The 13241-nt window shown below is 45.9% G+C and overlaps 1 protein-coding gene across 1 annotated transcript; it reads right to left on the minus strand.

Annotated features, from left to right (window-relative positions):
• Positions 1–423: 423 nt before the first annotated feature.
• On the minus strand, positions 424–13241 carry LOC135668522 (protein-tyrosine-phosphatase MKP1-like). Its single transcript, XM_065178512.1, has 2 exons — positions 10900–13241; positions 424–768 (listed from the first exon to the last, which is right to left on the minus strand). The coding sequence occupies exons 1-2, from the start codon at positions 12949–12951 to the stop codon at positions 685–687; spliced, it is 2136 nt and encodes a 711-aa protein (XP_065034584.1). The 5' UTR covers positions 12952–13241; the 3' UTR covers positions 424–684.

The raw sequence follows: 13241 nt of genomic DNA on the forward strand, positions 1-13241 counted from the left end.
TTTTTGTTAAGGTTAAAAATTGATCCAACATCACGCAACAGTGATTTGGAATCAAACTTCCTCCTACCTCACAACAAGAATAACTCATTATTGATGAACTTCTCTAGTGTATTCTGGTTTGCGGGGTAAAACTGCATGAACTTTCCAATGTTAGTCTGACACACAATGTGCAGTAGAGTTAATATGGTAGAAACTAAATCCACCTACTCCTATAACAGAACTCAATTTGGGACTAAATCTGGAATGTGACAGCAGAGATCTAATTCAAGGCAGGGAGGAATAGGATCCATAGGAACTGAAAAGAACTCCCGACACTGCTATCTTTGGCTCAACTAGGTTTCCACTAGCAGAGTGACCATGGGAGGAAGTATGCATACCTTGCTTAGTCAACGTTGAAGCAGCAGTTCCACTAAGTGACATATCTTGTTAGTAACCTGCACAAAAAAGCACAGGATACAATATATTTTCACTTGAAATTATTTCTCTTGTTATTCCTGAATGGCCAGCTCCATTCACACATTTAGTGATGGCTGATGATTTTTAACTGGTTGCACTTGGTATAACACTGTTGCCCTGGTAAATGAAAACAAAGCAAAGAAAAACTTCCATAACTTCCTTAAGGATTAGTGAGTTGGGCATGCTTGAAAGGAAAGTTGGATCTTTCCTAGTAGTTCTCAGTTATCCTCAGCTATGACTGCTTTCTGTAGCCTGGTGGAATGAAAAGATGTGATTCAAAAACTGCTCTGGTTCCTGGCCTTCTCGAATTATCTGTTGAACACACAATAATAAATACGATCAGGTTTCGATCGACAAACATAATGACACTTCCAGAATACATAGAAGGATTAGCTTGACTGATCACAGTTATCAATAATATTAAAGGCTGTACATGCTACATAAGAAAGAGCCAAATCACCAGGCAACTGGTAAATGACATCTTGGGACAGCTAAATCTAAGAATCCACTGAACGAAATGTTATGATTTCACATTGAAGGTACTCCATTTTCTCTAGTTTTTTCAAAAAAAGAAGAATTTTGTGACAATTAATTTTCATAATAATTATTATTCCAACTAAGTCCCTTTTCCACTTTTTGCATATCAGAAACTGCCAACTGCATGGTTATTCACCCCCAAGCTACGATCTCTGCCATAAATCATCTCGCGTTGTCAACTTCCAAAAGAGGATGATAGTAGCGGCAAAGATGGAATGTCAGACAACCTCCTAAATATACAGCATATGTAGTATGGCTAAATATGAAGTTTTGCACAATTTCTCAAAAACATAGAAAAAAATTAAAGAAGAGAGTGTTTGTTAAGTGAAGGGTTTAAAACATAGTAAGAGGGATATATACTTAAAGAGGTTTTATTATGAATCATGCTAATCCAGTAAGATAATTAAAGAGTGAAGCCCAGTACATAAGAAGTAAATTTACACGATAATTATTCAGCCCAACCACATAAATTTAGAAACACGAGTCTCTTCGTGTCATTGCAAATGGTTATTCATGAACAGTACAACTGTACAATATCTCAAGAATGATGGAGTTCATGAATTCATCGAAAGTAAACCTTCATGTAGGGAAAGATGGTTCAATATGAAAATATTACAGAATTCACAATGGAAAAAAAATTGATATCAAATTGCCTAATCAAAAGTTGCAGAAAAGCAGTTATTGTACATATATATTGGTAGAACCTAAAACAAAACTGCAAGATCTTGGAATTACAGAGACCTGCTATCATCTTCACACACTTGACTAAATCTAAATCTAAAAGACGCAGAGGAACAAGTTGAATGAGCACAACAATGTCTGCAATATTGCCTAGTACAGTTCCGTTACCAGTTTGATAGATTACCGATACACGAATCAGGGTAAACCAGATGGTATAGAGCCTTTAATGCTTGGTATGCTTCGTAAAGGCTCGTATAGCCCAGTACAGGCTCTATAACCAGAAGTTCCTTTTTTTGCTTTGTTAAACATTTTCCAAAACTTGATATGTACTAATGAAGCTATTTGCTGTCCAGTAATGAGGAACTCTCTATAATGATTCTTTTTTAAACATAAAAATCTCACTTCCTTGAAATATTGCAAACCTTAACTCATGATAATTTTTAAATAAATATTACTCCTCAATTGCAACATGACCGATGAACCCTTCACAATTTTATTCCCACTAACATTAATTTTAGACACAAAATTGTCTTTACAATTGTCCTTCAAATTATTCTTTAATAGAACAAGCATCTCTCTTCTGGGTGCTCTTCCTGGCTTGTGATACAACAAACTGATTTTTTGAGCTGCAATGATACATATAGCAAATTCTACACGCGTACATGCCATGTCTTGGATCGATATGACCACATTGTATAGCTGCAACATACAATGACATATTTAGGCACCAGAACCAATGCCTAGAAGCTTTCCTGCTTCCTATTTGTACTGGGAACTCAAGTGATTGAACCGCACATTATTTCAGCCTCTTATTGTGTGCCAATGTCCGAGTTAGTTCATGGAAAGTCAGAGTAAAATTAGAGGCTGTCGCCATTGTCGGGTTTTGCAATAATTGAACATCTGGATTACAGTCTATTGCATTACAAGTGTTTTTTATCAAAACAAGCCTAGTCTCAATTTTTGTGTGTAGCACATGATTTATCCAAAAGAGCAAGGTACCAGACGAAGAATATAGGGATTGTCAAATTCAGGTGCTAAATCTGATGATGCATAATTTAGACAAATTATGAACTTTCTCCAAATATATGCTTTCCTACATACAAAATCTAATGCAGAATAAGATTCTTTACTTTTATTAATCACATCCATGCAACTTCTCCTAAGAGGAAGTTGATGATGCATATGCATATGAACATTCTGTGACCTCCAAGACCAAGACAATGTAAACATTGCATTTATATCTAACCTCTGCAACTTGTATAGTCACCAAAATGACATTAACAGGATGAGCTAAATCTCAAAAACAGTAAAGCATTAATCTGAACTAGGTTGATTATATGTGTAGAATCTTGTCAGGAATTGATGATAATTGTTAGAATCAGCTTTAATTAGAAGGCTAATTTAGTATTTTAGGTGTTTAGACATCATATTTGTTTGGGACAACAGTTAGATGAGATTGGTATGGTCTTATTGGCTACAATGGATTAGATATTCCATCTCCTTTCTATCTAGAGCCTGCTTCCTTCTAAAGAAGGTGAGGGGTAGAAGACAGGTTTTCGTTGTGAAGTTGATCAGAGAGGAGAAAAATGAAGAGAAGACAGACAATGTGCATTACCATTAGGAAGACGTCAGGATCCTTTCTAGATTTCTCTTTCTCTATCTCGATGATTGCTGTAGGAATCATCTCTTCACTTTCTGTTAGCAGTATGATTTCACCTTGTTATTATTTTGCTCGTGACTCAAGTATTGTAATCCGATACTTTTACCATGCTGATTATTAAGTTAAGGATGTTTGTTTCTTCACTCCTTTGTGTACTTGAAAGATCTAATCTAAATCGGTAAAAGGTGATATCATTTGCACCATGTCGTAGTTGCTGGAGTGAAAAGACATGGTTGTGGAAGTTTGTAGAGCTTTGAGTGGACATAGAAAGGTAGATAGAAGAAAAAGATGAGAGCCGAGTAAAATAGGAGACAATTAGGACTTAGGAGAAGGGAAGATGCGAACTGTAACGGACAAACTTCTAAACAAGATGTTGGATGTAATGCTTATGTCTGTCCGTTGTCTTTTGGCATGTTCATGCCTTGTATAGTAGGTAGAGGGGCGGTCGAAGGCTTATAAGTCCCATTTTAGTTGGGTTGGTGGCCTCTTTAGGCTTGTAAATAAAGGTTGTGTCATGTGGACACATTCGAGAGCTTTTCGGTCTGTAATGGACCATTTTACCCTTTGTTGTGCAACTATTCAGAGCTTGTAAAGTCTGTTTGTAATTTGCATTGTCTATGAAGTGTTTTTCGGACATGTTTGCTTGTGGATCCCGATTGAGGCGTTCTCTTTAACCCGTTCTCTCTTTTGTTGGTCCTAAGGGACAATGGGAGAATTCGGGGAGGCTGACCTTTGCGGACGGACGCGCGAGGGTGCCGCACGCCTTAGGCAAAACCAGCTAAGGTCGTGACAATATGGTATCAGAGCGGGACAAGCACTCATAGAAACACTTGACATGCAAACGTGGGGGACCTAGCGGGGCTGCGTTGAGGGCAGTCAGCACACGCGCGACCGTTTGAGGGAAAACGGGCATGGAGATGTAGGGAAAAGAGTCGCTCAGAGGAGCGGGCATCTAACATTGGCATTCAGTGGAATGGCCAACCCTTCGCGCAAGAGGCACCACGAGAACAGACAAGCTTGGAAGAATTTGGAGCGCACAAAGGTTGGGATGGCTGAGTTTGAGCTACGGCTCAACGTTGACAACCATACTTGATGGTGCTCTAGGCAGGCGAGGCGCTTGGCAAGAATGAGACCATCCAAGGTGGAATGAGTTGCTCAACGACCAAAAGAGTTATGCAAAGCTCACAGAGGTGAGGGGAATTGCTAACTCGAAGAATTTGGTACTCATGCATGGGCTTGTATGCGGACGATGGAATGTTCGTGGCCATCCCAAGGCGGTCGAGACTCGGCGCCAATGGAGCATTAAAACTTTCTCTTCGGCATGCAAAGGATACGTCCGTAGAAGGCTGAAGTGTGCAACGAGTTCAGCATGTTGCTAGGCCTTGAGGGGTGCAGTGGTGGCTGTATTGACGTGGAGGCGCAATCTAGCAAGTGCGTTTGCAAGAGGCAGAACAATGCACAGTTTGTTCAGCAGATCGGAGTAGTCCAAGGGGATGGTGGTCTCCAAAACGAAGAGAGATGTTGCTCCAACGAGACAGTTATCTAGGAGGGATAAGTCTCGGCACTCCAGAGGGAGAATCATGTGAGACGGACTTCACATGTTGAGGAGGAGTACCTCACGTGGAGTTGTCGCTTGACCTCGCTCGAGAGAATGCATTGGTGGATGCATTGCGAGATCAAGTGGGGGGAGCGACCTGAAGCAACTTAAATGAAGGCACACTTAGAGTCGATATGGAGATCGGACTCAAGGGAGGGCTGACCCGTGGAATGGTGGGCGCGAGGGCCACCATCGACTCAATGCAAGAACGAGGAGCGGAGCAACTTGGGTGTAACTTGGCGAAGTACCCAAGCCGCATGAAGGGAGCCAGCAGTGAAGTTGGAACATGGAGCAGAAGCACAGTGCTTTCCTTAGACAGAGGTCAAAGACATGAACTCTTGCAGAGGCAAGGGTAGGATCATGTTGTTCCATGGGTCCTTCATCCTGACGGAGCGGACTCATCTTGCATGGTGCCAAAGACGAAGGGAGCTTCGCGGCACATGCACCTTAACTCGGAAGAGCATTTGATGGAGGAACTAAGGCGACTCAACTTGCGGAGGCGAAGTTGGGTTCAGAAGGCCTTAGCACGGGGCAAGAGGACGCAGAGGCGGGTACTCTTGAAGAATATGCCACAGTGTTGCCATTTGAGTTGCTATGAAGGAAGCAGTGCGCAGCGGAGATTGTGCTGATAGGGGCAGAGGCCCAGGATCCAGACAATGGTGCACAGATTACAGTGAAGTCGGTGGACTTCGAGAGCTATTAGGCGACGGACTGTCCTAGAGCGGTGCTTCATCTAGGTGTGACCCAGGAGTGGGTGGATGAAGGTCGATTGCCAGAGGAGCGAACAAATTCGAAAGTGGAGGAGACCCTGCGATGTATTGGCAGAGGCCACACATGGAGGGTTCACAATTCGAGTTTATTCCACAAGGATCAGAATGCAATGGAGATGTCACCAGGAGGCGACATGGTGCAGCGGATCGTGGTGGAACAGTTCGTGGCAATGCGATACACATAATCCGTCCCGTGAGGGATTAGATCATATGGAGGTATGATCGGGAGTTACTGGAAGCTCCACTTCGATGAACAACACGACGGCAAGAAGGGCTATGGATTCAAGGAGTGAAGGCCATGGTACCGCAGAGGCGGGTCTTCTGGGCGTGCATCGAATTTTGCATCGGATGAAAGCCTTGGTCATCAGCATATGGGGGCTGTGTTCCACCAAGGGAAAAGTTTGAATGCAAGTACCAGTGAGTTCCATGGGAGGGACTTGATCATACAGAGGTATGATCGAAGCAGCTGGAGAGTTGGACTGCTCCAGAGCTCATATTCGCTTAAGGGAGCCCGACAAGTCAGAGGACAAGGTCGAGTAAGCGAACGTTGCTACCAAGGAAGCTAAGGAGAACAGAATCGGTGCAAACTCTACAACGTGATGGCAGAGGCCATGCATGGGAGTTGCAGTCTGTCTTTCCATCGACCAAACAGACTGCTTGGAGAACACAGAGGTGTTGAAGCAGGGGGTCGAAAGGGGCGAGGAAGCGACGACGAGTCCAGAGGGACTTAGCTACCCAAAATCAAGCATCAGTTAGAATGGAGGTGGACTCAGAGGAGTGCCACGGAGACATCTCTACTGATTGTGAAGAAAAGGGATACAGAGGCGAGGCGACGGATAGTAGGGCCATGGGCATGGCAGCGCCATGGTACCGCAGAGGCGGGACTTCCGTGCAAGTCATTGATCCCTTGCTCTCATGGAGGGAGAGCGCTTGGTCGTGAAAGGGGCCGAGGAGGTGGAGCATGCAGAGGCAATCTCCAAGTACCGAGACAAGGCTGAAGGGCAGAGGCCAAGAAACTTCGTAAGACCGGTGTCAACAAGTTTCTCATCAAGATAGCCGTAAGTGAAGGACTTCGGGTCATGCAAGAGTGCACGACCAAGGAACGAAGTAGGCAGTACGCGGTGCTGTACCTTTGCTACTCAGTGGAGTAGGCGGTAGGGTTGATGGAGAAGACGGTACAATCCCAGAGGCGACCTCATCTATCAGAGAATTACTCCAAGTTGGGGTGAAAACTTCCCGCATTCCAGAAGTTCGATGGCATTGAGAAGGTGAATCACAGTAGCCAACTCAACGCAAGGAGTGCAAACACTTCAAGTACTTCAGAAGTGTGAGCAAAGAGCAGGCGAAGACTAGTAACCAGCTCGATGCATGAAGTACAACCTCGAGGAGGCGGGCGAAGTCAAAGTAACCTGTGCCTTCTCAACTCTTAAGAGAATGGGCGAAACCGAGTACCCCAGTTCTCTTATCTATCCAGCAGAGGAGCTCTGCACAAGTTCAAAGACCCTTCGAAGAAAATGGAAGACAATAGTTGTCAAATCCTCACCAACGGTGATCAGTGCTACTGAGAGTAGATCGTCCGCTTCATTTCCCAACGAAATGCCAATCGAAAGCGGAAGTGATGCGAACCTACTTGGACGTGACAACTAACTGAAAGAAGAGTCAATGAGCAAATTTTGTGGAGGAAGGACCCAAAACTTCAGAAGTTTGCGAGGCGATGCTCGTTAAAGCTCCAACAAGCATCCACCCAGTTCAAGCAGCATGTGGAAATTTTGGGAGACTGGCGCAGAAAAGATGGTCTTTTCCTTCATTTGGTGGATCCGCAAGAATCGACAAGGATCAACACAACTCAGCCAACCCCACACCAGAGTCAGAGTCATTGGCGAGTTGAAGCAGCATGGCGGATCAAAGGTTCGACTACTCAGAAACAGCAGCGGAGAGCAGCTGGGAGCCAGGAGGCGCATTGCAGCTGGAGCAGAAGATTGAAGACTCAGCAAAGGCGAAGAGTTGCAGTGTTCACAAAGGCTTCGACGAGGACGTCGAAGGGATAAGTGGGGGAGAATGTAACGGACAAACTTCTAAACAAGATGTTGGATGTAATGCTTATGTCTGTCCGTTGTCTTTTGGCATGTTCATGCCTTGTATAGTAGGTAGAGGGGCGGCCGAAGGCTTATAAGTCCCATTTTAGTTGGGTTGGTGGCCTCTTTAGGCTTGTAAATAAAGGTTGTGTCATGTGGACACATTCGAGAGCTTTTCGGTCTGTAATGGACCATTTTACCCTTTGTTGTGCAACTATTCAGAGCTTGTAAAGTCTGTTTGTAATTTGCATTGTCTATGAAGTGTTTTTCGGACATGTTTGCTTGTGGATCCCGATTGAGGCGTTCTCTTTAACCCGTTCTCTCTTTTGTTGGTCCTAAGGGACAATGGGAGAATTCGGGGAGGCTGACCTTTGCGGACGGACGCGCGAGGGTGCCGCACGCCTTAGGCAAAACCAGCTAAGGTCGTGACAGAACGGCAAGAGGTCATCAGGTGGGGTTGGATCGGGGCAGCTGCTGTGACGTGTAGGTCGCTGATCTTGCATCCTTGTTAGATCGCATGCCATAGGCGAGTCCCCCAGCACCCAACAAGCAGCCCTCCTTCAGCAGCTCAAATGTTGGCCTGCAAGCCCAGCCCGCCTGCACCAGCCACGGCTAGCAGGCATCCTTGCACAGATCAGCCTGTAAACCATGGCGCAGGAAAGCCTGCTTGCAGACCTAAGCACATCAACAAGCCTGCGCACGTCAGCACAGGGCATGGGAATTCTTGCATGGTCCTTTGCAGGATGTGCAGCCAAGTGCCTTGTTAATATCATGCTTTCCCTGGTGGTCTTTCCTCAATTGTTCGACGTGCATCTCTGATTGCCCATGTGTTGTACAAAGCTATGTACCATCGTGCACACTCTTTGACCAGCCAATAAGACTCCCCTCCACCACGTCTCTTGAGAGACTTATGCTCCACTCCCTTTGTACAGTCACATATGCGAATATCTAGCCAATGCACAAGGCTGCAACCCAAATGCAGCCTCAGCAGGCCCCTGTCCACTGTAATCTCAGCAGAGTGAAGCCCACTGCACCCATAGACCAGGCCTCACATTGTCCAACTTGTATTTCCAGGAAATAGTAGTAGATATTAGCTCAACTTCAGTTATAGGCCAGCCCCACAAGCCAACTTGAAAGCCAGCCGGCAGGACAGCTCTGCAAGCTAGTTTCATAACATGCCTGCCTGTATAGTTGCAATATCCCCTCTCCATTCCCCAACTCATGCTAATGCCCCTTAAATGACACTGTTATCCTCCTTTGTTCCATCCATCTATCTCCCCGGAACATCCCTCCTCTTATCCTCCTCGTCTTCTTCCTTCTTCTCTGCTGCTAGACAATGCCAACATTGAATGGCGGCAGCGTCAGGAGAAGAGGGCAGTGGTAAGAAGAGTGCTCGCAAATGGTGGTGGCAGCATCACAAGAAGAGGGCTCGTGAATCACTGTTTTTGGTTTTCTTTACATGAGTTGGACCGAAACCAGCCAAAACAGGGGAGTGATCTGCGTACTAGTCCACACTCAAATCGGTACGTACAGCCCGTTACATACTGTTCTGGGCGGCACGATAGTCCTTGGAGATACTCATGATAATGGAGATCATGATGTCGAGGACGTTGAGAATCATGATGATTGTAGGTCAAGACAGATCCTAACTTTTTAAGATCTGGAAGTTAAATCTAATATGATCTAATATAATCTCATTCTTATGAACATCATGTCAACTCATTTCATCCGTGCCAAATGCGGTCAACTACTGATGATATTTTATCGACTTGCACTTTTATTTGGTTTGCTAGATGATTACTTATGGATGAGTATCTTCCATGATATATATCCATATATATCAAAAAAATCTATTTTTAGATATACTAGATGTTACATAATGAGCTCATGATGCATGAGATACAAAATCATGAATGAATATATTATGATGATTATGAACATTAATTCCTACTGGCAGCAAATCAATAGTGGTAGCATGATTACCTTTGGCAATTAATGGACCGGGCCGTCAAATGTGACGACCGAATGATATCCTGCTAGGGGAGATTTATTTGTCACCATGGTGGGTGAGACACCACTTCAGTAGTTGAGGGGTGTATGATTTCTCTCTATTGGAGAGTAAAGTCATTCCCATGAGTAAGATGTCTTCATCTATTGTTGGATGAGTGCATCTTGGGCATTCAAATTTAATGCCATTGATGAAGGATGTATGTTTGTGATGATGCATTATTGCATCCTTAAATTCTTCCTCCTTCCCAATTGGTATCTGTTATGTTGTTTTTCATATTTAGTATGGATTTATGGGGGAATTCTTTTGGGACTAGAGTTGGGATGTTGATTGGAGCATTATATACATGAACGACTATATACCTTGGTTGTCAGCTAGCGGATTATTCTATTATGAATTCATTAAAGATTATATATTAAAAATATACAACTCCTAAAGATGAATTTTTGAAGCAGTGATTCATGCAAGGTGCAATTTACTCAGTAGGTATGCAAGTTAAATTGTACCGAAGCATAAAAAATTGATATGGAGTGTAAGCAATTATTGTTTCAAGGCAACTTTAATATGTTTATTACCAGACAAATCTAGCATCCTCTCAAATTTGTAAGTCAATATAAAATACCTGGTCCAAAAAACAAGCCTGTGGGAACTTCAAAGTTTTGGAAGTTTAGGTTCAGAAAAATCCTGCTGCATTATGTTTTTTTTTCCTTTGTATTAAATACAAGTCTGAGGATAGATTCACCCTTGTTTAATGATACAGTCTTCTAATCTCAGTCAATCATAGACAACTAAGTAGTTTGTTCCATTGCAATTAAGGTAGTATAATAGTTAAATGCCTCAATAATCCTAGTTAAAAACAAGTAGTACACAGCTATCATGAGCTGGAATATCCAACATGACACTGCACATTATTCACATGAAAGATCCTATTTTTCTTCAATGACAAAGATTATCAAATAACAAGTAATTATGGATTTCAACAAATAACATATTTTCTGAAAACACTTTGAAGGCAGATATTTCCCTCAAAACAAGACCTCATTTGAAATCAGAATAACGTTACTAGAGCATATAGGTAAAAAAAAGTTCACCAGGTTGAAGAAATTATTGCATACCTGTACAGGAGTATCCATTGGAGTACCCATGCGACCAAAAAACTCAGTGCCAGCCCTATCCAAATATATATGCCCATCTTCTTCATTCCCTCTACCAACTTTATTCCTACTATCTCGTCCTAACCACACATATATTTTCTTCATCATTGGTTTTCTTGAACCCAATTTTGATTCTGATGCTAACAACAAGAATATTGATTCAGAGTCGAGGACACCAGGGTGAACATCTTCCACTTTATCCATATCTGGCCACCTAAAAAGAACCGGATGAATTAATTGGTTATGCTCATCAGCACAATAAGTTTCATCTTCTGCTTCTTCGTCCGGATCAGAAGCACCTAATGAGAGTCGTCGCTCTAAATCAAATGTTTCTTGGTATTCTTCCACTTCAGAAATAAAAGGAGGAGACAGGCACCAGTCCCTCACAATATCTGTTGAAGAGAGCCTTCCTTCGGTATCACCGGCTGATGGCACTAGAAACAGAGAAGGAGCATTGCCACCCCTGCGTTCAGCTAATGATCTCAAATCCTTCCCCTTCACATTTCCAGAACTTGAAGATTGCAACTCCGTATTCAGCTCAGTTTGTGATGCCCTATGCAATTCCGACCTTGGCGGTGACAAATTGTTCCAATCTGAGGAAGATGACGAGTTTGGTGAGAAGGTAGACAGAACCGAAGCAGAATCAGCTGACGAGGATGATGGTGTGGTGCTCGACTCAACCGAGAACGACCCTGGAGATCGAACTGCATTGCTTGCCCGCAGATCCTCCTCTCTAAGACTCCTGCGCTCCACCACTGCCTTTATTATATCCTTCCAGTCCCTGCTTGCGAACTTGCGCCTCAAGCGGCACCAACCACTATCCTTCACAGGGGTTATCGTCTCGGGACCTGTCCACATCTTCGAGAGTGGTGGTGCCGCTCTAGCTCTCGCCGTAGCCCTGCGGAAGATGTCGTAGTCGAGATCATAAAGCTCCACTCTCCTATTTCCAACGATCTCTTCCGGAACGGCGGATAGGGGCTCGTCAGTGAGGGCGGCCCAGAATGCTGCAGGCTCGGAACCCTCGTTGACGGTGATGATAGGACCCTCGGCACGCTCGTAGCGGACGACCTGGAGCGCGGCGGTGGCGGCAGCGGTGGCCATGGAGGGTCCGCAGCAGTGGCCGAGCCAGACGTAAATGGCGGAGGGCACGTGGACGACGAACGCGCCTCGGGAATCGAGGATGCCTGCGCCGTCGGTGGAGCTGAGGTCGACGGACTTGGGGACGAGGTAGAGGGGATCATAGGGGGACTGGGGGGCCATGCGGTAGGCGCGGAGGGCGGCGGAGCCGGGGGTCGGGGGGAGGGCGTGGACGCGGCGCTGGCAGCGGAGAAGCTGAGCGGCAAAGCCGAGGTTGGGGTCGACGGAGGGGCGGACGGCGCGGACAGCTCGGAGGGCGTCGTCGAAGGGGAGGGCGCGGCGCCACATGAGGTAGGCGACGACAAGGGCCGCGGAGCGGGAGGCGCCGCGGCGGCAGTGGACGAGAGCGCGGCCTCGTGGGGCGGCACGGGCGCGCTCGAGGAAGTCAAATGCATCGTAGAGGACCGGGGCGAGGTCCTCAGCGGGAGAGTCGCGGAGCCACAGCGTCCGGTAGGCGAGCTCGCCGCGGAAGTGGTCGGGGCAGGCGGCGCCGGCGCAGTTGAGCACGTGGGTGATGCCGTGGCGGCGGAGGGCCGCGCGGTCACGTGCCACCGAGTCGCCACCCAGATAGACGTGGTCGTCAACGCGGGAGACGTCGCCGTCGCCGTCGTCCGCAGCAGCAGAGGCAGCAGCGGCAGGAGTGGAGGAGGCGGAGGGCGTGGCGGGCCAGTGGCCGGAGTCGTCGGAGGCGGGGCAGGGCCAAGCGGCTAGTGGTGGGGGAGGAGGGAGCGCGAGGCGGCCGGGTTTGGGCGGCCGGCTGGGTTGGGGATTGGGGTTAGGGTTAGGGTTGGAAATCGAGCGGGAGGTCCAGGTGGCTGATCGGAGAAGGGTCTTGCGGGGAGTTCCGGAGGAGGAGGGAGGATCCTCGCCGTCCATAGTATTCTGCTCCGTCTTCCTATCTCAGTGGCAGGGGGAAGAAAGAGTCCATTGCTGATGGAGCAGAGAGAAAAATTGTTTTGGAGAGAGACGACTAGAACAGGAAGAATTCAACGGCGGAGTAAAATTTGGCGGCTGCGAGTTTGCGTTGTCGTCGAATACAAATATGAACAAAAAGAAAAAGGAGAAAGAAAGGTTCGGTGGATTCCTTCGTTGGTTAGTTCATATAATTATGGCTGATGGTGGTGCAGTGGGCAGGGGAAGATAAGGGAAGCAGAGAGAAGGGGGAG

Source organism: Musa acuminata, unplaced genomic scaffold (assembly GCF_036884655.1).
Source record: "Musa acuminata AAA Group cultivar baxijiao unplaced genomic scaffold, Cavendish_Baxijiao_AAA HiC_scaffold_1129, whole genome shotgun sequence".
NCBI lineage: Eukaryota > Viridiplantae > Streptophyta > Magnoliopsida > Zingiberales > Musaceae > Musa > Musa acuminata.

Coding starts and splice junctions, on each gene's coding strand:
- LOC135668522 (XM_065178512.1), bottom strand. CDS start 12,951: ATGGACGGCGAGGATCCTCCCTCCTCCTCCGGAACTCCCCGCAAGACC. Junction 769..10,899: donor CAATGGATACTCCTGTACAG/GTATGCAATAAT, acceptor TGTGTTCAACAG/ATAATTCGAGAAGGCCAGGA.